The sequence below is a fragment of the Melozone crissalis genome, unplaced genomic scaffold (assembly GCF_028551555.1).
Source record: "Melozone crissalis strain CALT ecotype California unplaced genomic scaffold, PUWL_Pcris_2 ptg000004l_1, whole genome shotgun sequence".
Classification (NCBI taxonomy): domain Eukaryota; kingdom Metazoa; phylum Chordata; class Aves; order Passeriformes; family Passerellidae; genus Melozone; species Melozone crissalis.
The window spans coordinates 40947299-40975196 of record NW_026535782.1 but is presented as its reverse complement, the minus strand read 5'-3'; the positions used below and the strand labels follow the sequence as shown (position 1 = coordinate 40975196).

General features: G+C 47.6%; 1 protein-coding gene across 6 annotated transcripts in view; it reads left to right on the top strand.

The window, feature by feature from the left end:
* The window catches only part of ZC3H7B (zinc finger CCCH-type containing 7B), a 44005-nt gene extending 16378 nt beyond the window's left edge, over positions 1-27627 (top strand). For 2 of the 6 annotated variants that reach the window (XM_054278158.1, XM_054278181.1), the window contains exons 9-23: positions 3435-3694; positions 5178-5526; positions 6449-6555; positions 7409-7571; positions 7657-7818; positions 8649-8854; positions 10307-10407; positions 11091-11272; positions 14846-14931; positions 20308-20441; positions 22017-22122; positions 23181-23289; positions 25004-25137; positions 25853-26016; positions 26776-27627. In XM_054278158.1, the coding sequence (XP_054134133.1) occupies positions 3435-3694; positions 5178-5526; positions 6449-6555; positions 7409-7571; positions 7657-7818; positions 8649-8854; positions 10307-10407; positions 11091-11272; positions 14846-14931; positions 20308-20441; positions 22017-22122; positions 23181-23289; positions 25004-25137; positions 25853-26016; positions 26776-26968 (2456 nt within the window). In that variant the 3' untranslated portion in view covers positions 26969-27627. Of the gene's footprint in view, positions 1-3434; positions 3695-5177; positions 5527-6445; positions 6556-7408; positions 7572-7656; positions 7819-8648; positions 8855-10306; positions 10408-11090; positions 11273-14845; positions 14932-20307; positions 20442-22016; positions 22123-23180; positions 23290-25003; positions 25138-25852; positions 26017-26775 lie in introns of all 6 variants that reach the window. The other 4 variants (XM_054278139.1, XM_054278148.1, XM_054278173.1 and 1 more) reach the window with 3 other exon arrangements.
* The last annotated feature ends 271 nt before the right edge of the window (positions 27628-27898 follow it).

The following is a 27898-nucleotide window of genomic DNA, read 5'->3' as shown; positions in this document are numbered from 1 at the left end:
TTGTAAAGTAGCTCTGTGTGCGTAAAGGTAAGTGTGAGGACTTAATACCACAAGTAGCAATTGCTCTTTTTATAGAAAGTAACTAATTTCATGATTAGGATGCTTTGGAAAGCATGTTAGTTCTCTGTTGAATGCCAGTTTAGTATTTGCTTGCTATATGAGATCATGAGACCCAGTTCTGTGAATTAAGGAGAATTTTTCACATTATCTTGCTGTGCTAAAATTAACTGGACTCCTCCTACAGACTAACGAATGACCACATCCAGTAAGCTCTTTATCTAATCTGGATTTGGTGTAAGAGCAGCATGCCACCTTTACTGCAGATCAGGCAGACAGAACCTTTACTGCTAGGAAATCTTTGTAAAAGCACTGGAATTATGTTATCAAATTGCCTTGAGCATGGTGTGCTACCAGGACGACTGTGAGTGCTGGGTACCTTGAGAGTTTCAGATTAGAAGAGTTTTTTAGCAAGGATTTCTGTGGTTGTTGTTTTGTTTTAAAGTGCAGACTCTTGAAGCCTTTTCCTCCATGTTTTGCTTGAAGTTATCTGATTAACTCAGCCCAGTCCTGCAGAAAGATCATGGCTCAGTTCTGGCTCAGTATGGCCATTGGCCAGCTAATGCACCAGGGAACCACTGCTGTTTTGGAGAGCAGAGTTAGAAACAGTGCTTTTAAAAGCTCTCTGCTTGCCCCTCGGGGACAGGCAGGTGTATGGCCAGAGAAGCTGGGGAAACTTGGTATGAGAGACTTGGTTCATGGGTGTGTATGGACAAGCCCCTTGTTGGCCTTACGATAATAGCGGGGCTGACTGTGATGGCAGGGGCAGAAATCAGCAGGTGTGGGTGTGCTTGTGGAGCTGCTCATCAGAGAAAGCTGTTTTATTCTTTTAAGATGGAGTAAAAGTTAGGGGAATGCAGAGGATGCCTGAGCATTCTGTAAGGAGAGTATGTGAGATGGGGTATCACAGCTGGTGAGTGAGGTCAGCAGATCTGGTGTCCTGATGAAAGCAGGAATGGGAAAGGAGAGACAGGGAAAAAAATTGGACAAAGTAGAGTAGGAGGAAGTGGCTGAAGGAATAACAGTGTTTGGGTGGTCAGGGAGAGGGGAATGGACATCTTCCCTCTTCCACTTGCAAGTAGTGGAACCTGTTGGTCCCTGCTCTTTTCCTTGCCCTTCACATGCATTGAGCTGTGGGGATCTCATGTTATTGTCTGCCTTTTGGTCATGCATTCAGCATTTCAGGGTTTAGGGCCTCTTAGGGTGTGTGAGGGCCTCTTTTCTTTGCTTCCCAGTCTGAGTGGAAAATGCAGGGCCTCATTCATTCCTCAGAGAAGGTCTGAACTGCTGGATCCTTTGGGGCCCTGTCATTGTGCATCCTTTTGCTCCCCGCTGCACGTGTCCCCGTCCCTTCCAGCATGTTCTGAACTTCTTGTTGGCCTCTGTAGGGTTCTTGACAGTACTCCAGATTTAAACATTTGAAAAATGGGAAGGCACAAGCCATCCCTTTGTACTGCAGGGAATCTGGCCAAGCTTCCAGCCATGAGAAAAGCTGGATAGCTGGCTTCCTGGTGGCTGGGGGTTCTGCACCAAAGGATGAGATGAGATGAGATGAGATGAGATGAGATGAGATGAGATGAGATGAGAAAGTCATTGCAAAGGGGGCATGGGGTTGGAGCTGAGCCTGATTGGTGGGGCAGCTGCAAAACTAAGGACATGCACAGCCTGTGGGAAATGCATTCAGCTGCACACCAAAATCCTGTGTTGGAGCCCATAAGGTACAGCATGTGTTTGCCTTCAATGGCATGCTTGAGGATGTGGAGAGGGACCTGTGTCTGTTCCTTGCCACTTCCCCTGCTTCCCTGTCTTTGTCATGGCTCAGCCTCCAGTGCCCTGCACAGTGACCTTTGCTGAAGTCCATCCATGTGGACCATTCACAACAAATACTGGAGGAAAGGTTGCAGGGGTTGGTGCTGTGCTCCAGGTGAGGTTAGAGATAAGGGGGCATGCCTGTGTTTGTCATCTCTGCTGTTGTTTTGTTCAGGACTTGGGGGTTTGCTGGAATTGCTAATTTGCTGAGCTCTCTGAGAAGAAGTTCTGAGTTTGCAGCCAGTAGCAGGGCTCACTCGCCTGGTGCCTGATGCAGAGGGATGGCCAAGTTCTTACGGAAGCTGAGCGAACAGACCTGCTACAGACAGGATGCAGCATTTCTTGCTGGATCAAGTTTTGTGTCTCTGAAGCTTGTCTAGTTTCTTTCCCAATTTTATCAGTCTTTCTAATAAAAGCTATTGTCTCTCCTTCCAAACTTTGACTTGCTTTTATAGCCTTACTCTGTTGCAGTTACAGTGCAGCCAATGGAATATCGATGAAGAAAGTAGCACCTTTGTCTTACTTCTTTTCTTTTATTCCAGGACATCTGCACAGGGGCAGAATTAAGGTAGTTTGGGTGCTTGGTTTGAGAACTGCAAATGTAATGCTGCATTTTCCAAATTTCTAACATTTGAACTTTTTTTTTAACCTTTAATTTTTTTGAGAATAAAAGCTCTTCTGTGAAGAACATGTGCTTGCAACCTTAACTTCACTTAACAGAGGTTTATATTGCATGATGGGAACATCTTACTACTTCAGTAGTGTACTGGAGAGGGGAAGAAACATTAGGGAAAACCACTGCCTCTTTCCTGTCTCAGCCCTGCCTCACATGAGTCCCCAAGGGCATGTTTGCTGATCAGATATTGAGGGGGAAAATGAGTAGCAACCTCCCACTTTTGGACATCGGGAAGGACTGAAGAGCAGGGAATTTACTTGGGCAAAGACAGCTGAGTGAGTCTGATGGGGATTTTTGGGACACATTGGGACATTGGGACACACAGCAGAACCTGTTCTCACCACTCAGTCTCTGACTCTCCTCTCAACAGGGCCTTGTGTTTTTTGTCTTCTTCCATTTAGGATGCCTGGGTTTTTAGAGGGGGTGTGCAAGTAAGCAAGCTTTCAGCTGGGATATCAAAGCTCCGGGGAGTAGAGAAGGCAGTGATCTCTGCCAAATGCATTAGTGAGGAACGTTAAAGAAAAACACCAGGTGGTGGGTTACAGAGAAATTGTATTACGTGCCCCTGGCCTTTAGTCCTGGTCATAATGAATTTGGTAACTGCTCAGCCACAGGTTTGGTGTTGTTCTTGGTTGCTGTAGGTGCCTGCCAAATCCTGACAGTCAGACTGGGCACTGGCCCTTAGAATGTATTTCAGTGAGCCATTGGAGAGTGGGAACAAAAATGAAAGGGCAAGTACTCTTCAGAGTAGAGCCTCTCCTCTCAGAAAATTGGCATATTTGGTGTTTGTGATTTGAGGGAGTTGTACAATATTGTTTTTGCCATGTTGTGCTCTATTTGTCTCCTGCAAGAGGCTCTCCTGGTGACTGGCTCTGTTTCTCTCTCATCACAGACTGCTCTATGGACCTGCAGTGCCCCCCAGCTCCTGTGGCCACTTCCATCCCTGTGAATGAGGGGCTGGCCCCTTTGCCTCCTGACTCAGATGCAAAGGGCTTGCCCACCTCGCTTCCTGCTGCCAGCTTGCTCCCGTCTCCAGACTGTGTACCCTTGCCAGTGCCTGAGAACACAGAGGACTTCACAGATGGGGACATCATTGGGGAAGAACTAGACTCCCTCCTGGATTCACTTGCTGAAGGGACACCATACCCTCTGGTAAGAGCGGGTGCTGCATGTGTGTGCTGCTTCTTTGTTCCTTGGAAGTCCTTGGAGCATGAGATGTGCATGCTGCCCCTCATTCTCTTTCTGTAATTCTTTTCTCCTATCTATTCCTCTGGAAAAACTCATTCATTCTTTCCTTTATTTCTGCTGCTGGAGTACGTAAAGTCCTTCTCCAAGCATGCTTTGCTGTGTGCAGCTTCAGGGAGCTGCCTCTCAAAATATACCCAAGGTAGCCCTTCCCTGACATCATCTTCCACCTGGTCTCTCATGTCTGTGAAGTTGAAGGAAGTAGTAGTCTGAGAGTAGTAAAAGGAGTATGGTGAAGAAGGAATGATGGATGTATTTTATGCAGTGGGCATACTCTAATCTCCTTGTATTTTGTGCCGGTTGCACTCAGCCTAAGCTCATTGAACAGGTCTGGGAGCTGCATAAACAATCTGTATTCATACTTATGTTGGATTTTAGTTGCCAGTGTTGCTTATGTGACCCACCTTGGGTCTGGAGGCGGTATAATGACTTTCATGTTGGAAAAGCCCTGGTGAGGGGTGCCACAGGTTGTGGTCATTACCCTGACCTTTGCACTGGGTGTACGCAGCTGCCTTGTCTCTCAACCTGAGCTAGTTTAAGTGCCCAGCGCAGGGCACTGCCTTGCAGACTAATGAGCTCAGGTATCTCAACACCTCCTTAGAGATCCTGGTCCAGATTGTTTGCAGTACAGAAAAATTGGGAGGACTGTGGAAAGTCTGCAGGTGGATTGAGCTGCCAGGTATCCTTTTGCTCCAGCTAGTACAACACGCCCTTCACTGGGAGCCTGTTGCTCTCTGTTGTCATGGTTTGACCCCAGTCAGCAACTAAGTACCAGACAGCTGCTCACTCACTTTCTTCCTGCCCCTTCCCCAGTGAAGAGGATAATTGAAAAAAACCCAAACTTGTGTCTTATCTTGTAGCTTAAGATAAGAATAGCTTAATAATTGAAACAAAATAAAATACAATATTAACAACAACAATAATAATAGAAAAGGAGAGGGAGGAATAAAACCCAAGAGAAACAAGTGATGCACAGTAGAGCAGCTCACTACTTGCTGACCAGTGCCCAGCCTTCCTTAAGCAGCAGTCAGTGACCCTGCCCAACTTCCCTCAGTTTATATCCTGGGCATGATGTTCTGTGGTATGGAATATCCCCTTGGCTTGTTCAGATCAGCTCTCCTGGCCATGTTCTCCCCCATCTTCTTGTGCACCTGCTCACTGGCAGAGCATGGAAAATGGAAAGTCCTTGACTTTGAGTAAGCATGACTTAGCAATAACCCAAACATCAATGTGTTATCAACATTATTCTCATGCTAAATCCAAAACACAGTGCTGTACCAGCTACTAAGAAGAAAATTAACTCTGTGCTGGCCAAAACCAGGACATCTCTTTTCAGTCTTTGCTCCTCAATACTAATTCGCTATTTTTCCTCCTTCCTGCTCCCCTGCAGTCTCTGGTCCAGGGCACCATTCCCACCAGCCTACCAACAGAGATGCCCCAGTTGATTCCTGTGTTTCCGGGGGGAACTCCGCTGCTGCCTCCAGTTGTGACAGCCAGCATCCCTGTCTCTACCCCTCTGCCACCTGCCTCCTTTGGCCTGGTGATGGATCCCACCAAGCAGCTCTCCTCCTCCTCTGTCCTGGATGCCTTCGAGGCCCCACCAGGAGGAAGTGGCGGCTCCACTTTAGATTCGCTGGATTCCCTGGATCTGCTTCCATACACAGATACAAGGCTTGATGCCCTGGACTCCTTTGGGACAAGCAGGAGTTCGCTGGATACCTTGGATTCCTTTGCCATTGGTAGGTGCAGGGTGATGTGGCTTTTTGTTGCCTTAGCTGTGAATGCATGCCAGAATTATTTCCTTCAATGCTGAGGACATATGTCTTGTAGCTTTCTCTGCTAGTGTGGCAGAACAGGAATATAAATGTAGAAGAGAGCAGTGAATTGTCTTGGACAGAGTAACTGATAATGTTTAGCTCAAAAGTAATGAGAAAAAGCTAGGTATGTTATCCCAGATAACCAGTACCTGCATGGAGTGAAATTTTAAGAGGAGAAAGGAACATCAGGGTGTATAATGATGAATGATGAGATTTGAACTTGCGTTGGTGTCCAGAACACCTCCCTTGGCACAATTTGCTGGACTATATCATGTTTCCTACACCTTCCTTCTCAATGACTCTGACATTTTGCACAAAGTGAGCAGGATGGTGATGACTGTTTTAGATGATGCAGGACCTTGTTGTGCTGGGCAGAATGGTAGAGGCCAAGGTAGGTCCTTCCCATCTCTAGATTCAGGGCAATGAGTGTCCTCTTGAATGGGGCTCTGAACTCTCTTGTCATAAGGAGAAAAGCTGTGGAGGATGGTGGGCAAAGACTAAGTTGATTCCTGTTCAGGAGGGAAGTGGGCTTATTCTTGGTTAATTTGTTCCCAGTATTGCAGTATATTGGCAACAAAAGTATTTTGAGAACAGCAGAGATTGGCCAGTCAGCACTGGAACACTCACATTCACCTCAGCTTTGGGTTGCCACTTTAGTTCTCAGCAGCAAAGAGTTGGGTTCAGTAGGATTTTGGGGACAAGAAAGCATTTCCTAGAGTTTTTCTGAGTATAGACAGATGCTTTGGGAAGAAAGTAGAACTTTCTTTGTGAGAAGAACTGCCTCTGAGAGGGAAATGATTGTTTTTGTTTTGTGGGGCTCTTTTCCCCTTCTTTTGCCCAGAAGAAACTAGCTCTCAGGAACTGCGACACCCACCTGGCAGCCAAAAACCAGCCCCAGTGGTGAGTGAGCTACTGCCCCGTGCTGACGTCCCAGGGTGCTCTGGAACCAAGGTAGTAGTGGTGGTGGTAGTGGTCACTTGGGTAATGTAGGTAATTTGGGCCCCTCCTCTTACCCTGCCCTGGTGAGTGTTGCCTCCCATGTTGTGGCAAGGCAGGTAAAGATTCCCACTGAGTCAGCAGGAAGACATTTGTCCCATCTTTGTTTTTATCCATAACTCCATATTGCCAAGGTAAACGTGGTGTGACCAAGGCTGTAGGGTCAGCAGGGGGTCAGGGAAGCCAGGATCCCACTGGATCTGGCAGCCACATAATGCTCAAGGATGGGGCAGACTAAGCCAACTTCAACTTCAGGCTACTGAAGTTCTTTGTTGCTCTCTGCCCCGTCAGGAGACTTCTCCACATGTTCTGCCTCTGTCCTATATCTCCAGTCTTTGAGAAAAAGGGGAGGATTAGTAAACTTGGAACAAAAGTTATTCTTGAGTTCCTGTCACCTGCTGGCCCTGTTAACATTAATGTGAATACCCCTGAAGATTGACTGATAAGCAGTTTGGGTTTTTTCGTAGCTTGGGATAAGGTTGATTTAAAAGTCTTTCATTGCAGAGTAGATTGTGATGGAAGGAACGGGAAGGAGTGAGGAGGGCATTTTGTTCTGTGGCTCGTGATAGAAAACTGAGGTCTCTTACCAGTAGGAAAGAGGCCTGTCTTTGAAGTGAACACACCACAGTGTTCATTCTCTTTGAAAAAGTTGCAGTCATCTCTTGGAAATGTCATTTCAGATGTGAACGTTATGATGAGAGAGGAAATGAGAAAGGTTTTGAGAGACTGGAGTGGGGCAGGGGTTGGAGAGGTCTCTTGCCTGTGTGGTTGCAGAGCTGAACAGAGAGGTGTGTGTGTTTTCACTCAGGTCAGCCTTGGTGGAGGGAGTCACCCAGCTGTGCCCAAGGCCACCGAGCACCTGCTGTCCCAGCCAGAACCAGTAATGCCCAACACAGCTCTGCTGGTGAAGAACCCCCTGGCGTCTACTCATGTTTTCAAACAAGCCTGTCATATCTGCTACCCCAAAACAGGTGATGCATTTGCTCTGCCACCAGAGCACTGGCACAGACTAGGAATTGGCTTTCCCCAGGCTGATGGGGTTATTCTCTCTGGCAGGGCCCAAGGCTGGTGATTACACCTATCGGGAAGGCTTGGAGCACAAGTGCAAGCGGGACATCCTGCTGGGCAGGCTGAAGAGCTCTGAAGATAAGACCTGGAAGAGGATCCGTCCTCGCCCAACCAAAACCAACTTTGTAGGATCCTATTATCTGTGCAAAGGTGATCTGTGGCAGTTGGTCGCTGGGAAAGGGCTGTGCCAGGGGAGACTGGGAGGGAAATTCTGTTTGATGTTGCCTGCTGGCTCTAGGGTGTCCTGTTTCATCAGTAGCCTATGGACTGGATGGCTCAGTACAGTGAAGGGCAATGAGCTGCCATATTGTGGAGAGCAGGCAGCATCTAAAGTGGTGGAGCAGAAGAGTTCCAAAGGCTCAGTGAGTTGAGTGCTCAGAGCTGCTCTGCTGACATGGGCTTTACTGGGAACCTGCCTCCTGTACATGTGCTCACATTAGTCCCACTCAACCCAGCTCCCCATGGCAGGGCCGTGGTTCTGCCTAGGGAAAAGCATTCTCTGCCTGCTCCTTTGCTCCAGCCCATCCCACAGTACATGCAGGCAGTGTGACCAAACTGGTATCCCAAGGCAGTGTCATTACAAAGTACCTAATGAGTGGGGAGATTGCAAAAGCCAAGCTAAAATGGCTCCTTACTGCTGGGCCTATGGGAGAACTTCATCTGTATTTGCTTTAAAAGGAGTTAGATAAGTCATTATTCAGGCCAGGCACTGAATGAAAGCTGGCCTCTTGTTTTGAGACAGTTTCCTTCATAGCAGCATTACTGGAGATTGTCACCATTCAGTAGTTTGCATTAACTCCTGAATGTCTTGATATAGGTGAACTTGGGAGGAGATGTCTTTTCATTCTTCTTTTAGCTCTCTCTTTTCTTGCTTTCAGTTCCATGTGAGGCATGGGCAGTGGGAGAAGACAAGACAGAGTTTAGTTTCTGACTGGGCCGCCCTGCCTGTGTGGTGGTGTGTGCTGTTTGTTGCTTTGTAGATATGCTTAACAAGCAGGACTGTAAGTACGGGGATAACTGCACCTTCGCGTACCACCAGGAAGAGATCGACGTGTGGACGGAGGAGAGGAAGGGGACCCTCAACCGTGACCTCCTCTTTGACCCGCTAGGTGGGATCAAGCAGAGCAGCCTCACAATTGCCAAGCTCCTCAAGGAACATCAGGGCATCTTCACCTTCCTCTGTGAGGTACAGAACTGGTGGGAGGGGGCAGGCATCCATCATCTCTTCAGTATGTGTCTGGACCACTGATATGTTGGTAGTTGCCACCACGAAAATATGGTGTGATGACTTTCACAACTTGCAATGGAAACTCTTCAGGAGGGACAGGTGAGGAAGGAGAGGCAGTGGGGGAGCCCTGTGTGTTAGGGAGTGTTTTCACTATCTAGAGTTTAATGATGATGAAGATAGGCTTGAGTGGTTATGGGTAGGAGCTGGGGGAAGGCCAATAAGGTGAGAGTCTGTTACAGGCCACCCAACCAAGGTGAAGAGGCAGACAAAATATTCTGTGGGCAGATGGGATAAATCTCATCATTGCTGGCCCTTTTTCTTGTGGGGAACTTCAACTTACCAGGTGTCTGCTGTAAGTACAGCACAGCAGAGAAGAAACAGTCCAGGAGGTTCCTGGAGTGTGTGGAAGAGAACTCCTGACACAGCTGGTGAGGGTGACAACTAGGGAAGGCATCCACTGGGTCTGGTGTTTGTGAACAGAGAAGGACTGGTGGGTGATACAATGGTCGGAAGCCCTCTTGGGCACAGCAATCATGCAATGGTAGAGTTTTCAGTTCTTTGAGAAATAAGGAGAGGGGTCAGCAGAGCTGCCACCTTGCCACTTCACCTTCTGAAGGGCAGACTTTAGCCTCTTTAGGAGCCTGGTTGGCAGAGTACCTTGGGAGGCAGTCCTGAAGGAAAAAGAGTCCAGGAATGTTGGACATTCTTCAAGAAGGAAATTTTAAAGGTGCAGGAGCAAGCCATCTGTGACTCTGTGTGTCCTAGCCAGTGTCCTGCTCCCAGAAGGACAGTGAGCATTGTACATAGGAGTGTGCAGGAGAAAGGAGTAGTTTCCCTCCTTAGCCCTGCAGCTGAACCAGGTGCCCACAGCCTCATGGGATCACCTGTCTCTTCCCCTATCTTGACATACTGCTTTGAATTGTAATTTAGCCCCAGTTACTTTAGAAATCGGAATTCCGTAATGCAACAAATTCCCGCTTGATGTCTGTGCAGAGCTACTGAGTTGGTCAGTTGAGAATTGCTTTATACCACCTTAATGCTCTGCAGCACAGTTTCCCATGTTGGCAGTGCATGCAAAGGGATGTGTTCTTTGCTGTGAAGTGGCTGTTCTTTTTTCTCCCTTGTTCTTGTTCTGTTGGCTAACAGGGAAAGAATATGCGGCTCTGACCAAAATTTTTCCAACCACAATGGAAAATACTGTGGAGAATAAGCCAAAAAATGTTGTCCGGAAGCTCTTGCAGAGATTGACTTGCTTTATTTTAAGCCCTACCACAAAGTTTTCACCACACATCTTTTTAACTTTGAACATTAGAATAGGCTGGCTCTGGTTCTTCTTTCTCCTCTAAGTGAAGTCGCTCTGGTTCACTGCTCTCTAAGATTTTCCCAGTGTGCTACTTCTTCTCTTCTCAGATTTGCTTTGACAGCAAACCCCGGATTATCAGCAAAGGGACCAAGGACACACCATCTGTCTGCTCCAACCTTTCTGCAAAACACATTTTCCATGACAACAAGTGAGTGAACAATTTTTTCTCCTGATGGGAACCATGTCTCACAAGTCCAGCCAGTTTAACTCCAGGGCTCTGGTCTCTTTCTTCTTTCTTCCCTATGGATTCCAATCATAGGACAGCTCAAATCATGATAAATAGCACTATGGGCTTCACCCTGCATGTTTGCTTCTGGTACTGAGGGATTTCAGGCATCAGCAAAGCCCTTTGGAGTCACTCTGTTAATAAGTTTTCCATTGACTTAATTTGACTTTCAGTTTGGCCTTTACAAAAAGGTCAAAACAAAGATCCTCCAGCTCAGGATCCTGCCTCTGACTGTCTAGTAATGAATGTTCAGGAAAACAAGTATAACAAACATGTCAAGTACAGAGTCATACAATTCCTTCTGGTTCCTGCCAACCTCAGCTGTGGGGAGATGCTGAACCAGAGGACTTGGTATCTTTGCTGCATATTTTTAAACTTGTCTGCTCTCTGAACTTAGGCAGAGCATCACTCATGTGCTCAGGGTGAAAATAACTACCCAGGCTTGATAGGGTGTGAGGGCAGGGGTTTGCTTTCCCCAGAGGGAATCTGTCTCTCCTGGTGTCGATTTTCGTGTGTCCTTTGCCTGCCCAGTCAAATGTCTGTATGTCATATGTAAGGAGGAGGGGGGAGGGTTTGATCCTCTGGTGCTTTGTATTTTTCTGCAGGTGTCTGGTCCACATTGTGCGTTCCACCTCCCTGAAATATTCCAAGATCCGTCAGTTCCAGGAGCACTTCCAGTTTGACGTGTGCCGACACGAGGTGCGTTACGGCTGCCTGCGTGAGGACAGCTGCCACTTTGCTCACAGTTTCATTGAGCTCAAGGTCTGGCTGCTGCAGCAATATTCAGGTGAGTGGGACTTGGCTGGTGTTGTGTACACCTGAGTTTCTTCCAGTGTGTACCCAGGGCCAGTTGAGAGGGGCAGAAGGTGGTTTGGGACTACTGAGAAGGTGTCGCTCCTCCTGCATGTTACTTACTCTGCCTCCTCAGGGACACAAAAGAGAGGACCAAGGTGTTCTGTGAGGTGATTTGGTCCTTGTCCATTTATAGAAACAGGGCCATTATAATTTGCAGACCAGAAAACCTTTCCCTTGGGACCAGCTGAATAAAATTAAAATAATTAGGAAGATAGAGCTGAATCCCAAGAGCTGTTTGGTGCTTAGATCTTGTGCAAATAGCAGCTGGACCCCTGAGTGAACATGTCTTGCAGTGAGAATGGCAGCACAGGTGATGAAGCAGTTGGTTGTATAAAGAAGGCTGTGAATCTCCAGTTTCTCAAAACAAATTCACCAACAGCAGGAAATCGCAAGATACTTGGTATTTCCCAAAAAGCCTTTGATGGCATGCCTCAGGAGAGGGTTTTATGGAGATTATACTCAGGGAAATCATATAGTGACGTTGCCACATCTGGCACTTTCAGTCCTGTCACTTTGTCTCATCTGATATATTGGAGGTTTTCTCTGGCTGCTGGCCTGTTGGCTGTGTAGATATTAGTCCACCCATAGTGCTACCTACATGTTTTTTCACCACAGGGTCTCATTCAGTGCAGCACCCAGCCTGGTAATGGGAGTACTTCAGAGAGGAAACATATTATGCATGTTTCTCACTATTCTTTGATGTCATAATTGATGTTCAGTGCAGTCCTTGGCCTTGGCTTCAGCTCATGAGGGAGAGTGATGAACAAGGAGCACACTGTGGCAAATGGCATCTTTAATCTTTCTGTTTGCCCTCATTTACTTGTGGCCTCAGAAAATTAAAAAATTACAACTCTGGAATTTCTAAGATAGCACATTGCCTGTGAGTCATGGGCCACCATTGCTGCCCTACGTGCTTGTGATACAGCTCATTGTAGTCTGGGCACTCTAATATTCAAGTACCTTGCTTTTATTTGCATCCCATGGTTGGTTTATTTTAGTTGTTTTGGTCAAGTTTTGTTACTTGAAAAGCTTCTTTGCTCCCTTCTTCCTTCCCTCTGTGTTCCTTCCTCTTCATCCTGCAGAACAAACAAACTGATTTTTTTTCTTCTTTCCTTCTTTATTTGAAGAAATCATTTCAAAGGGAAAGCTGAGGAGATGAAACAAGCCATGAGTTAAGCTGCAGAGTTGATCACTAAGCCTTGTGCTTAATGATCCACCGTTTCCAACAATAGGAGAGACATTATCTTGTGGGGCTTTTTTCTGCAGGGCTGTATATATGAGCCTGCTTTCCTTGTTAGTTTGCCTCTCTCAAGTGTAGCCTTCATTATGGAAACTGAGATTAAAGGTAGTTGTTGCCATTCTCTGGGAATACTTTAGCTTTGGAGCAGGGAGTTTCATTTGAGCACTCTTTGCTCAGCAAGAATAGGAAGAGGGCAGCTTACATTTGAAACACTTCACAGCCATTTGAGCATTTACAGAGCTTTTGGCTTTGTTCATGGGGATAAAGGATTGTATTAGTGGAGTAAAGGTTCCCAAGATCTGAAAATTGGACAGGCAGGACTGTTTTCTTGTTCACTGTGGCTTTTCACAGGCATCTCTTGCTATCTTCTTCAACCAGTGGTAATAACAGACTCTTTGTCTTCACTAGTGATATTGCAAAAGATGCCGAAATATTACAAGTAATCAACACATGGGCCTTTTGGTTCCCAGCTCATTTCTTTGTGACAGTTCCTGCTTTGAAAAGCTGGCAGATTGGAAACCATCCTTTCACATTTGTGAGGGTTTTTCTTTCCCAACCACCACATTTCTAGACTGTATTGTTGAGATAGTTCAGAATTCTAGAACTGGAAGAAGGCAGTCACAAGAACTATGTTTGAAATTCAGTTTTCTGACAAGACCTGTATATGCGTCTCCCTTTGGTTCTGCACCCCATGGATCACAGGTGTGCAGAATGGAGAAGGTGGGAGCTGCTTCAGACCTTTTCCAGCCAGGTCCAGTGCAGCGTGTAAGTTTTTTGTTGTGGTTTTCCCAGATTTAGAGTTTTTATTCCCAAAATACAAATCATCATTGTGTCTGACCCTGGAATACTTGGACATGGAAGAGGAAGTTGCAGTTTTTCTAACTCTACACCATTTCTTCTGGGATTAAGGGTTAAGAGGTAGACTATTCACCAACATCTCTGATCTGTGAGCAATACCAGTTATGCAGTAGCTGCCATTTTAAAGACCTGAGCAAATGTTCTTGACGAATGGTGAAGTTTTCTGAGTGCTTTTCATCCTGTTCAAAGCCTGTGCAAATAGCAGCCGAAATCAGAGACAGGAAAACTGAGGTCAGGAATGCTGTGACTTACTCAAGCTACACACAGCCTAAGCTGAGATGAAAACTTTGTTTAGTGGCCCTTAAGTTCTGGAATGTGCTGTCTCCCAGATCAGTGATTATGTTCATGTAATACTCCTGGGGAACACCTCACTTAAGTAATAAAAGCTGTAGGCATCAGCAAAGCAACCAAATGTGCAATGTTTGTGTCCTGGGGATGCTGCATCATGGCCATCCTCAGCACCCCCCTTGCAATCGGCTCCCTGTGAAAGATATTTGCTTCAGTTTGTTTTGGCAGCTGTCTTGGGTCTTTAGAGCACTTAATAATTCGAATGCGCATCTAGCTGGCTGGTGCTAACAGAGGCTGTTCCCTCACCACTTGAGCTGGTCAGGAGCTAATTCCTTAGATAAGGTCTGACCAATCCTTTTTCTTGTTGTCTGATGTTGTATTTCTGATATCTGAGACCTTGCAGATCTTTCCTTGCTGGTTATTTACTAGCAGCTGTTCCTTGGTTAGTTTTGCACTGCTGCCTTGCTTGTGCTTGGCATCTATTTGTGTTGAATTTCACCTTTCTCTTTGCCTATGGGGGGCCCTCTCAACTTGAAGGTGTAACAGGCTAATTAATCCCAGCAGGTAATAGGTGAGACTTCTGGGGTCTTGCAGATGCTAGATGTCTCAGTGGGTGTCTGTGATCCTCCAAGCTAGAAGCAAAAACTCCATGTACAGTAGATCAATACTAACAAAGCATTGCCTTTAGGACCTTGGTAAAATCTGCTGATATGGGGGTCGGGGACAGCCTTGGTCAAGCTCTTGACCCTTGTGAAGAATTATTGGCTTGGAAGCAGTGTCTGGGTTCTTTGCAGACTGCCTGAGCAGAAAGTCAAGTCTGAACAAGTCCAGGAGACTGAACTCTTCTTTTGTTTTGCTTGTGTAGAGAGTCTGAACAAGTCCAGGAGACTGAACTCTTCTTTTGTTTTGCTTGTGTAGAGAGGAGCTTGCTTAGCAAGGGATTAGACATATTCTGTGGCGCATTCTGTCACAACTCAGTCCTGATATTACCAGGGGGACTGCTGGGAGCTGTCAGCTACTCAGGGGTTACTAAGCCCAAACTAAAAAGTCATGCAAGCCCTCCCTCTCTTCTCTTGGCCAAAGGAGTGTAGCTCAGTTCTGTCTCCTTTTTGTTCCCAGGAATGACCCACGAAGATATTGTGCAGGAGTCCAAGAAGTACTGGCAGCAGATGGAGGCACATGCCAGCAAACCGGCCAACAGCGTGGTAAGTAAGGTCCATCGAGGGCTTGGAGGCAGATTTTGCTCCCAACAGTTCCAGCCCTTTCTCTCTTTTCCTCCCATGATTGTGCCTGACAGGTCCCAGGCAGACCAGGCTGGCCAGGTGAGGAGAGCTGAGGTGGAGGAGATCTGAGAGCTTTCCTGGTTGCAGTGCTGATGTTGAGCTTTGTGCTTTGTTTTGCAGTGTTGTGATCTGCTCTGTTCCCTGCTAGGGTGAAGCCTCCAGGTCACCGAGGGCAACACACCCGAGAATGTTGTTTCCTGTGACACTTGATGGTGAAACTAGGAGATTTTGGGGCAGTGGTCACATAGTGGGGACCAAATGTGTCCTGCTGCCCTTTAGTGGCCAAGGGGCAGTAGAGCAGTTTGAAGGACTTCTAAGGAATGACTCATGATGTCTGATCTGAATGCAGGAGTGGGTGGAACTGGCAGCCCAGGTGCTGTTGAGGCTGACAGAGACCTTAGTGGTGCTTTACCAGGAGGAGGCTGAGAGCTTTGCCTTTTTTTTTGCCACCAGTCTCTCAGTGTGGAGGGCTGAACCCTCCAGCACTGCCAAGAGCATACCAGGGTAGTGTGAGAGGGTTAGAAGCAAAGGGCTTTTTCTTTCTTTGCTTTTCTCTGTCTTGTTGGCTATGGGCAGTTCTGTCTTATTATTTTTTTTTTATCCCAGAGGGGATTTCTGTACTGTAGGAGCAGAGCCCACCCAGTGAAGACAGTTCCCAGTCCTGAGGTTGAACTAAAGCACTTTGTGCCATTAGAACTGGACAATGGTGGGGAAAGTGGTGTAAATCCTTTTTGTTCCCATTTGACAGCTTTCTTTAACCTTGGCAAACCTGAGCTTGCCATCCCTTGGCCTGTGCCTTACTGTCTCAGCAAGAGTGTTTCACCTTTGTGTGGGATCTGTCACCCAAGAGTTCCTCTGCAGAGACCAAGTACAGCCTGTGAGCACCCTGTGGAGGATGTCTTTTATAGGAGAGGAATCTGAGTCACTCATGTGATGTTTAGCTGCTGTTTTTTGTCTTGGTTGTGTGCCATCAGAAGTGTTCTTCAGGCTGCTGGGGAAGCATCTGTGGGAAGGTCTGATGGGCATAGCTCAGCCTAACAGAAAAGATGCAGGTGACTGCACTGACACTTGTAGTGGGCTCTGTGTCCACCTATGCGCTGGTTATGCTGCATGAGATGGATTCATCTTCAAGGGGATGCTCAGCAATAAACCTGTGCAGCTGTTGTGGTCTGAAACAGTTGGAGGAGAGGAATGGGAAGCAGCAGTCCAGAATAAGCAAGAATAACCAAGGTCTGTAGGTCCCAGGACTGTCTGACTTGCTTAAGGAATATGTTCTAACCTCTCAGGAAGCTGAGCAGGACAAGTTTCTACATCCTGTATTATATGAGAAGTGGATGATCTGAATGCTCCCTGCAACCAGAGCTGGCTGTGATCTCTTTCTGCCTGGTGTGGGGACAGAAGCAGTGGCATGCATCTCCACATGGGAGGAAACTAGATGTGAATTTGCAGCAGATTGTGACAGCAGTTGAATTTATATCAGCAATCCCTGCTCCATATGTGCCTTGCAAGAGCACAGTCCAGAGATTGGTTCTGTTCTGCCTGCTGTGAATTTCCCCGCATTTTCAAGAAATCTCTGTCTTGCCATTCTCTGTGCGTAATGAGGGGATTAAAGAAAAGATAAATGGACAGCTGTTTTCCTGTAAGCCTTGCAGCTTCAAATTCACCTTTGTCTGGAGGTGCTGCTGCTGGAAGAATAAGCTGTACAGCAGGCATGGTCAGAGCATGTCCTCTGAAGCATGTGGGATCTGGATGCTAAGTGAGGGCTCCATTTCTGGCTGCTGGGGTTTGCAAGGGGCAGAGGATCAGGAAAGGAAATGCCAGAGCCTGCTAAATCAGGGGATGGGTAGAGAGCTACAGTGTCTGGGCCCTGTGGACAGTGCTAGGGCTAATGACCAATGGCAAAGTCTGGCTGTGCCTCACAAATGCCTGTCACAGAGCTGACTGCACCCACAGCCCTTCCAGGGTGCAGAGGCAAAGCAGTAGCCATGTTGGTACGGTGAGAAAGTGCCTCCCAGCAGCACTATCAGCCGTCCCTAAGGATTGGCAGCCTGGCACTGGCACTGTGCAGGGAGACAGTCAAGTCAGTCAGATGCATGTGTTTGCAGTAGCACACCATGGCTTTGGCAGCAGCACGTCCTCAGCCAGAGGGCTGTGCTCTGGGATGAGACTCGGGCTTGCTGCCGAAGGCCCTGTGGGCAGGACTCGCTATCTGCTGAGAGATGTTGACTTTTGCCATTGTTTTCTCCTGTCCAGGCAGGCTAACATGACTCAGAGTTTTCTCAGCAGCCTTCCAGCTTTCAAAGTTGGCTGCCTGGCAAAGACAACTTCCCAGGAGTGCTGTAAAAACAGACCCCTCCTTCCCACCATCCCGTGTGATCCACTCTCACTCCAGTGCCCTCTGGTCAGCGGAAACGAAGTCACTCTGGGGAATTTTGCTGCAGTTTTGTCACAGCTGCCAGCTGGACTCAGCACCCAGGGCTGTCCAGTATGGAGAAAAGAGGCAGGCAGCATGCAGGGGCCCAGTAGCTGTGACAGTGAAGGTCAGGAGGCTTTGCAAGAAATGAAAAATGAAGATACGCTGCTTGCCAAGCACCTGCCAGGAATCTTGCACTTGGCCCCACAAATTTGACCTCACAGCAGCTGCTGTAGGAGGAAAGCCACAGACTGAAGAGCCACAGATTGAAGAGCCAGTCTGCAGGAAGGGCTGTTGCAGGGAGCTGGGTGTCCTCTCATCGCATCCTAGCAAACTGAGGGGTTGTAGCCCTCATTTTTTCTGGTTTTCAAGAGCTGCTTTGTTTTTATTCCCCTAGCCTGCACCAGAATCCCCATGAAAGCTCACCTCAGAATTATCAATTTAAGTATGGAGAGGAAAATACCTCTCCATTAAGGAGTACTTGCACCTAAGTACTACTCAGTTAGGTGGCTGAGTAACCTGGGCTCCTCATACAGTCCCCTGAGGTGTGTGGCTCCTCCTGAGAACATTTCAGTATCACTTAGAGGAGTTCCTGAGGATGGGAGACATGAATGGCCGTGCAGGGTCTGTTGCTTTCTGCAGAGCCTGAAGTAGAGAGCTGCCGTGCCAGAGACTTGTATTTATTTGGTTGCCATGGAGCACAGCTAGCACTATATTGTCTGGCTTCATAGCAAGGGGCGGTGCCATAGCCCACGGCACTTGTGCCTGGCTTCGTCTGCTGGAGCCTCATGTGATATAATTTCCACACTGTTGGTTATCAGCAGCCTGCCAGGTATGTGTCTTGCCTTTACAAATACAGTCATGTAGCATTAACAGGAGCCGCTTTGAATTTCTGCTTGGTTCCTAATCCCCTGGGAGCACACATGCCCGCTGGATTGACCAGCGGTTTGCATGACTCAGATGAAGAAATGCACAGGGCTTCTTTTGGTTAAGAATTTGTGGAAAAAGCAGCCCAGATTACCAGAACTACCTGAGAGATATTTTCTTTCTCCCTGATCTCTTGTCTCTTCTGCAGACACTCAGTGTTTAGTTTTGCTGGGTCAGTAGGTTTGAGCTTCCTGGCTGTGCTGAGAGAGATGTCACCAGAGGATAGCATGGGGTTGATAAAAGGGAATATGCCAGCAGTGCCATTTTGTTACCATAGGCCTATTGGTGTGATGGGTCAGTGGTGAGCGGTCGTGGAATTTCCTTTGGAGACAAAGTGGAGATTAAAGCTACTGTTGAAAGGCCACATATCTGAGAGGGAGGCACCTTATTACCTTTCATGCTAGCCCAAATCTCAACTCTGCTCATCTCACAGCCAGCCACTTTGAAGTGTTCTTGGTGGTCACCAGCACAGGTGACAGCTGACAGCAAGTGGTGAACGAGTCATGTGCTGGGAGCCACCAGAAAGGTCATTCTCCCAGATGAGAGATCTCCCTCTTTCAAAATAGATTATCTCTTTCAAAAGAGATGCTGGTTCTCTCAGAGGGTCCTTTTGCTGGGACATCAGAGAACTGATGGCCTCATGTGTGCAGCACAGGTGAGGTCAGCTCCCCAGTCAGCTTTTCACAGTGACAGAGGACTCTTTATATGCCAGCTCTGGTTCTCCAAAAGACTGTCTGGAGGATGCAGAGTGGTAGTTGATAGCTGATGTGGTGTCTCCTGGGAAATGCTTCGATTCTGTGCTGCTTGTGCTTGCTGTTTTCCCTTCACCAGGGGGTGCAGCCAGGCTCCAAGCTGCTGCTAATCAATTGCTGGCAGAAACCTGCTCTTCAGGGGCACAGCTGGCATGTCTGGTTATTGTGAGATGCGTAGGGTTAAAGTCAAGGCATGGCAGGTGGCACAGGCTGCTGGTGTGGCTGACAGTCAGAGAATTGTTCTGCTGGTGCATGACCTTTGTGCTTCATGGCCAGCCCAATGACCAGGGTGTTATCTTGTACTCTCACATACTCCTGTGCCCAGGGCCACTGGCATCCAGTCGGGTTTATTTTTTGGTTTGGAAATGAACTGGAGACACCAGCGTCATGTTCTTCCAGTGGTGATAGAAAATGCAAACAGTTTTCCAAAGATTTGCTCAGAAAACATGAGGAAGTGATATGAGATTGGCTCCTTTTCTTTTCCTTCTCCACAATCTGTTAGTCATAATCCCAAACTAGCCTTTTCAGGTGGGGTGGGGGCAATAAGTGCAATGGCTGACAAGATATGAAATATGTGCATTGTACCTCTGTCCAGAGACTGTGCTTCAACTGCTTGTGAAATGCAGTGCAGAGGAACTGTGAGAGACAGAAACCTGCCCAGAAAAGGCTTGGAAGGCTATCAGCAAGAGGACCCAGCTCTGACTTCATTGTGTCAAATGTTAGGTGTGACACAAAGTTCTTGGTGCAAAAGCAGGAGTTTTGTGTCCTGCGTTGTGATATGGTCCAGCTTCCTCCCAAGGGGCCTCTCTTAGCTGTGTGACCAAGGGCTCTCCACAGGCAGTGGGACATGGATTGCCCTCTCTGCAGGGAAGTGGGGATTAAGCGCTGGGGCAAGTCTCACAGAGCTTGTCTGTACACAGAGGTACACAGCCAGGGTTTCACAGCCAGGCCTGGTCAGTGCTGGAAGCTGCCAGGCTGTCTGTGCTTTTGGCCAGATGTCAAAGCCCAGGAAATCATGCTGAAGCAAGCAGTGGTTTTGCTCCTGTCTGGTATCTCATCGGGCCACCGGCTAACACTGGCAAAAGAGCTGATTTAATCTGGCTTGTTGCTGGCACACAGGCGTGCAGGGAGCTGCCAGCATCTCTGTGGCAGGTTTGGGGGTGCATTTTGCCTCTGTTCTACTGAGGCTGTGGTTCTTTTCCCCAGGCTTCTCCCCGGAATCCCATGTCAAGCCCCTTTGACCTCCAGATGAAATTTGTGTGTGGCCAGTGCTGGATGAACGGGCAGCTGGTGGAGCCAGATAAAGACCTCAAGTACTGTAGTGCCAAAGCCCCCCACTGGTGAGCAATTCAACCTTCTCTTTCCTCTACCCCTCTTCAAGGGCAGGAATTTTTCATCCTACCTTCTCCACGGCTTCATTTGGCATCTTTGGAAGAGGCTGTAAGGTTTCCTAGCAGCCTCTCACTACTCAGGGTGTTTGTCACTATAGCAGGCATTGCAGATAGCTGTTTTCCAGCTTCCTTCTCTCTTTACTGTGTGTATTTGTTGCCAACATTGTGCAGACTGTTACTCCTGGCAGAGGCAGTCCACATCCCACAATTCCCTTTTCTCCCAGTTCCTATAATTTCTTTTTACCAAGGCCACTAACAGAGTTCTCCTCCACATGTATTTATGCACTTAGCAGTTTGCAGATGTCTGTCAGGTCACAATTAGAAATCATTCAAGATACCCTGCTTCCTTTTAAATTAGTTTCCCTTGGCTCTTTCATTGCTTTGGTTGCTCCTCTATGATGGATCTTACGTCTGTTTGCACCTCTTGACTCCTTGGGGCCCATGAGAATGTTTGGTGTGATAGAGGCATTGAATCCTAGAACAGTTTGGATTGGGAGAGACCTTTAAAGGTCATCTAATCCAGCCATCCTGCAATGAGCAGGCACATCTTCAACTAGATCAGGTTGCTCAGCCTGACCTTGAATGTTTCCAGGAATGAGGCATCCACTGCCTCTCTGGGTTGTGCCAGTGTTTCAACACCCTCATCATAAAAAATTCCTTCCTTACGTCTTGTCTGAATCTACCCTCTTTCAGTTTCAAGACACTACCCCTTGTCCCAACACTACAGGCCCCACTAAAAAAAATTGTCCCCATCTGTCTTATAAGCCCCCTAGAAGGGAAATATTGGCTGGTAAGTCACTGTTTGGTCATGGAAACTGTGGCCTGTGTCACCTAGGCAGCATGCAGGGATAGGATGGAAGGGTTGATAGAACTTGTCTTCCCATAACACAGACCACAAAGGCACAGTCCAGCTTAATATTGTAAATATAAAACTTTTGTTAAGAAGAGACAGAAGCAGCAGTTTCTGGAGGAAGTAAGTGGCTGAGGATTGCTTCCTCGGATGTGAAAAATAACACCTCTTTGTGCAGCTGCTGAATAGAGCTGGAGTTTTTGCTCAGGGTATCTCCTGGTGATCCCTTGCTGGAGCTCAAGGAGAAGAAATACTTCCTGGCACTGTTCATAAGGTAGTGCTTGTAATGACTTGCATTTCTATTGCACCTTTCAAGCAGAAAATATTCCCAAGTGTTCTTCATGGATCTGATTGCACAAGAATAGGCTGTGTCAAAGGAATGCAGCTGTTTAATAATCCGTGGTGATGCCATGAGAGATTTGGGGGAGACTTTTGTGGCTTTATGAAAGGAGGTACCCCACGAAATAGGTAATATTTACAGGGAGAAGTCCTCCTAAAGCAGCCTTCTTGTGGCTTCTCCATCACAGATGTGCATGTCTAGGAACAGCCAGATAGTGCAGGAACAAGCTGGACAGGAGGATCTGCTCATCTCTCAGTATTTAAGGGTCTCTGAGGTAAAGAACATTTGTTCTGCTCTTTCTTGTGTCTCTCTTGATTTATTCTCTCTTCTTCAGCTGGACGAAGGAACGCCGTGTCCTACTGGTGATGTCCAAAGCTAAGAAGAAGTGGGTGTCAGTCCGACCACTGCCTTCCATCCGGAACTTCCCACAGCAATATGATGTAAGCCCCACGCCTGCCATGGCCAGGTGCCCCATCCCTTTCCCTTTCCCTTCCACCACGGTGCAGTGTTTTGAGGGCTGCTCCCTTGAAGATTTGTCAGGGAAGCAAGCACATGATGGCTGAGATGGGAGGTGAGGACAGACTGATGGCAGAAAAATACATCCAGCAGAAAGATGGAGCAGAAGAAGGAGCAGTGCCCATTTAAACCACTCTGTGCACAAATGCAAGTTTCCAGTGTTGCTGTTAATGCATAACAAAAGCTGTTAATGCATCTCTGGCTGGCACAGGGTTTGGGAATGAAATTTAAGACTCCCCTTAGGTCAGGGTTTCTCAATGTGGGTGAGAGGCAAGATGTTTAGGAGAAGCCTATCCCTGCCTTTGCTGTGACTGTGCTATAGATTGTGAAACTTGCTCACAATGGGTTTTGAAAGCAAAACTAAGAACTCAGCTAAAAAGCCACGTGCTGAGGAAAATTACAGATATCCAGCCTCCAACCCCAGCCCCAAATGTCAATATAGTTTCTCTCTCCCTCTCCTTTCTTTTTTCTCTGGAAGGAGAAAGCTCCTTCCCCCTACCCTATGGTAGGTCTTCCTTTTGTGCCAGGATAGGGGGAGAAAAGATGATGAGTAAATATGATGTTTAGAAAGTTTCACATTTTCTCTGGCAATGATGCTGTTGGTAGCTGTGTGTGCACCAGTGTGGTCTAAGCAATCTGTGAGGCCACTCTTCACTCACTCAGAGAAGGTGGGGAATGAGTCACCCTTGGGGACCAGCAGCTTCATCAGTAGGAAACACTATTGGGTCAATCCAGGATGCTCCTGCTGTTGGCCTGTATCTGCACCCAGTCACCTATGGAAATGGCAGCAGCTGCTGAACTGCCTGTGTGTTTATGTCATCAGGAGACTTTGGAAAAGAATCATGAGTTAATGATATATAAAGTGTCCTGTTTGCAACCTCTCCTGTGCAATTTAATGCCCCAGCTGGTTATCAAACCCACTTTCCCCTCTAGCAAGGACTGACTGTGCAGGTGCTAAATTTTTCTCTCTGTCTTTTAACAGTTGTGTATCCATGCACAGAATGGCAGGAGATGCCAGTATGTGGGCAACTGCTCCTTTGCCCATAGCCCTGAGGAGAGAGACTTGTGGACCTTCATGAAGGAAAATAAAAGTAAGTGCGGGGGGGGGGGCGGAAATTAGAAATTAAAAGGGGGGGGGGGGGAATGTGGACCAAAGAGTTTGGGGAGAGGGAAGAGGACATCTGGGCATCTGGAGGGTCTGTTAAGACATATTCTTGACAACAGAGATGGAGCTGCTGCCATGAGTTTATGTGGGATTGTGTGTCAGGTCTGTCTACAGCTGCTCTTTTCATAAATGGGCATGTATCTCTTGAGTCCCTTGCTGTGGGACTAGTGCACAATAGTTTTATGTCTTACATTGCTTCACTGCTGCCCTCTCTTTCTGCATCACTTTTGAATCCACCCTGTACTGTCCTTCCAGTTGCCTGTAATGTCCCAGGCCTGGCTCTATATGGAGCTCTGCCAAAGCACCAGTCCTGGCCCGTAGCTGCTCCTGTATCTTTCTTGTCTATCTGCCTTGGCTGTCTTACTTATTTCTGCTCATATTCCTTGGTCTTGGGCTGTGGCACTCCCTGCTCGTGGCATTGTATTCAAAGGGGTGGAGTTGAGATCCTGAATGAGAACATCACTGGGTGGTGCCTTTGTGGAGAAACTAGTCTATATTTAATTCTGCAGGCTTACCTTTTGGGCAATAGTTGCAGGGGGGTGCCCATATCCTGGACAGCCAGCTCTGTGGCAGAAATCCTTGTTTATTCAGATCAACAGGAGGCTGGGGGAAAAAGGCCAGCTATCCAGGTGCTCATCTACCTCTGTTGGAGCTGCTGGAAAGCCTGAAGGATTTCAGGCCTGCCCTGAGTTTTTTTTGGTTCTGTGGAGGGTCCTTCTCTCTGCTGAGCCAAACTGTTACTTGTTGCAGTTCAAAGCATTTCATTGCTGGAGCCTTTAAAGCACATCAGTCTGTGTGTGTTTTGCTCAAGCACAAAGGTGAATCTTCAAACAACAGCATTGTCTCAGATTGGGGGAATTTGCATTCATTATCCCCAGTTACCTCAAGTTCCTCAATCACTCATTTAGCAAGGAGTAAATCACTAATGCATCACACTTAGAGCATCATATTGATATCTGCAAACATAAATGTTTCCATAGCCTCTCTCAGGAGCTGATCTTGCAAAGACAGATGTCTAGTTAAAGCTTCCACCTCAAATTTCCCTTCCCAGAAGTATGTTGAATGGCTTTTAAATCAAAAACCATGAGAGACATTGACTGCAGTTCTCTGGACAGGTTTTGAACTTAGAGCAAGCTATCATTAGGTCTTCCTCCCTTCTGCAGTGCTTCCTGTGGCCAACTTGCTTAGGAGCTCTCCTCCCTCTCTAGTGCTGAGGATGAAGCTTGGGCTTAGAGGGAAGACATGGATCTGAAACCAGCCATGCCTTAGCTTCCTGATTGGATGAGATGTCTCCTGACGTTAAGTAGAATCAGGCCTCTTGGAGAATCATCTTGTAGGGTGAATTCCAATGAGATCTTGCAGCACTTTGCCATCTTTCTGAAAAGTTTGTGTGGCTGTTGTCACAGTTGCCCCTGGACTGATAGAAGACCCCCCCTGCCCCGTGCCATGTGGTGTGCTGTGAATGTGGCTCCTCTCCCCAGGGGTCCTGTCTGAGGAGGTGACATGGGGCACAGCCCTTCAGTCTGGTGCTGCTGCACAGGCGAGGGGAGGGAAGGGCTGCCCCAGCATTTGCCCTTTTCTCATAGCTTGTGCACCAAGTGGGAGGTTGTTGAGTGGTTTCATGTGTCACCTTTGTGCAGTACTCGATATGCAGCAGACCTATGACATGTGGCTAAAGAAACACAATCCTGGGAAGCCTGGAGAAGGAACACCACTCACCTCGCGAGAAGGGGAGAAACAGATCCAGATGCCCACTGACTATGCGGACATCATGGTAATAAGCGACCTCTTGTCCTTCATTCCTCCTCCTCCTCCTCGTCCTCCTCAGTGCTGCCAGCCTGCCTCTCTCCTGTGCTCCAGGTGTGGCTAGCAGGGACTGCATTTCTCTAGTGGAACAGAGCCTGTATTAACACAGGTTAAATGGACAGCAGGGGCAGCACAGCTGAAGTGGGAAGAGATCGACCTGGGGTCAGCAAGGCTCTACAATGGCTTTTCTGTTAATCCCCAAGTCATTAGGGGTTTACCTTAGGTTCCCTTTTGTGTGAGCTCAGCCTCTCTCCAGGGTTCCTGCCTGCTCCTAGGCAAGCTGGCAAAACCATTGCAGGCCTGTCAGAAGAGGGAGAAACTTGGAGAATAGCTGTCACAGAAGCCTTGAAAAACTAGAGGCAGATGTGTTTCCTTATGCCATGGGTGGTACTGATGTAAGGGTGTGTGCTGCTGAAGAGTCCTGCATGAACTGAGCTGCCCTTTCCCCTAAGCCTGTTTGAGCCATAGATAAACTCTGACAGAGCATCTCCTCTGTTCCCCTTTAGTGTCAGCACAGTTCCTCAAAGACAATATGGCAGAGAAGTGTGGATAGTCATAGACTGAGTGGAGCGTTCCAAAATGCTCTGGAAGAAGAGAGGGAGAGGCAGTGCCAGCATAGGGAATGCCAATGGACATGAATGTTATTGCACTGACTGGCCTTTTTCCCTGTGTGCACTGTTTAGATGGGCTACCACTGCTGGCTCTGTGGGAAAAACAGCAACAGCAAGAAGCAATGGCAGCAGCACATCCAGTCGGAGAAGCACAAGGAGAAGGTCTTCACCTCAGACAGTGACTCCAGCTGCTGGAGCTACCGCTTCCCCATGGGCGAATTCCGGCTCTGCGAGAGGTACCATTGTCTCACCTCCCTCCTGTGCTGCTGCTGCAGGGACAGGGTAACAGGCCCAGGGCCTCAGTCATCCCTCCTCATCCTCTCACAGAGTTCTTGGTGATTTCTGCATGGAGGAGGAGTGGGATGAGATGACAGGTTTGGGTGACAGTGAGGCTGCTGTTTGATCACAGAGGTACTCAGCCACAATACTGAGGGATAAAAACACATTCCTGAGCATGTGTCTTTAGAAAAGGAGAGCTTCCTGTCTGCACCTGTGCTCTTCATAGCCAGGATGCTCTCTGCTCTCAGGTTGCTGAACAGTCTCCTTGGCCCAGTGCTTGGGGGAATCCCAGGTGCCTTATTAAATGGTTTGAATGTATCACGCCCTCTGAATCAGCACCTTAAGGTGCCTTCAGAAAGCTTGTGATGGTTAAAAATGCCACTTTGGTTAGCAAGAAGGTTCTTGTCTTTCATGTTGGTTACCTGGCATTTCCTCTCTTGTGCATTATTTTTTTCTCATCCCTGCTGGTCCAGTTCCAGCTCACATTTTTTTGTGCTCTTGACTAAATCCCCTTGTAGCCACTGCTGGTTTTGCTGCTGTTTTTTTCCCAGCCTTGATGTCTTTCCCACCTGCACATGGGTTTGTAGGACAATCAGCTCACCCTAAAAAGGAGAGTTCACAGCATGTTTCAGTGGGTCCTGCTCAAGTATCCCAGACAGAGAGCTCCAACCCCTGTACTGGGGGTGCCCTCCTGACTGTGCTCCTTGTGCTGGCAGGTTCCAGAAGAACAAGGCCTGTCCTGAGGGAGAGGAGTGTCGCTACGCCCATGGGCAGGACGAGCTGACCGAGTGGCTGGACCGGAGGGAAGTGCTGAAACAGAAACTGGCCAAAGCTCGCAAGGACATGCTGCTCTGCCCCAGGGATGACGACTTCGGGAAATACAACTTCCTATTGCGGGATGATGTATAGTGTGAGCCGGGGGGAGTCTGTCAGCTGCAGAAACACGGGGTGGGTTTTCCGAGGGGCAGTAGCAGGGAGAGCGAGATCTGTGTCTCGCAATGAGAACCTTTTCTTTTCTTTTGTTTTAAGATTATGAGACAATGATTTATTAGTGAATGGATTTGTGAATTTAATTCTCGTTGGCCAGCGACGCCACGCTCACTGAGTTTGTGATCCATCTTTTCTCTCTTCTTTCCCCCAAATTCCCCTTCCACTTCATCTTTTTGTTTTCACTGTCCTTCATTCAAAGGAATTAATTCAGTCTGTATTGGGCTGCAAATCAGAGAATTTCTCCTTGTGTCATTCTTCTGTCTTTCAATTCAGAGTATGACTGCAGAAGTCTGGAGGACAAAGCTGAGAGAGGGGGACAGAAAAGTTGTGGATGCCCCATCCCTGGAACTGTTCAAGGCCAGGTTGGATAGAGCTCTGAGCAATGTGGTCTAGAAGGTGTCCTTCTAAATGACAGGGGGATTGAAACTAAATGATCTTAAGGTCCCTTCCAGCCCAGACTGTTCTATGATTTTATGAAATCTGGTTAAAAGGAGGTGACCAGGATTTCATATGTTCCTTTTCTCAGTGCTGCAGACTAAGCGCCACTTACTCTGCTGCAGCCCTTCTGCTCTCCTGGGAGTTTGAAAGAAAATAGAAAGAAATAGAAATTGTTTGAAAGAAATAGAAATTGTGGTGCAAAGAAGGAAAACCACTAGATTTGGCTTAAGAGATCTAGGCTTATGCTCTAGCTGTCTGTATTGCCCTGAGGCATCAGCTGGTGCTCAGGAGGATAACAGCTGTGTGGTATAAGGAGTGCAAGGTAAAAGCAGCAAAGTAATGAAACTGCTTGCAGCAGCGGGAACCAGGTTGTAGGTGACTTCAAACTTCAGCTGACTGTACTCAGAAAGC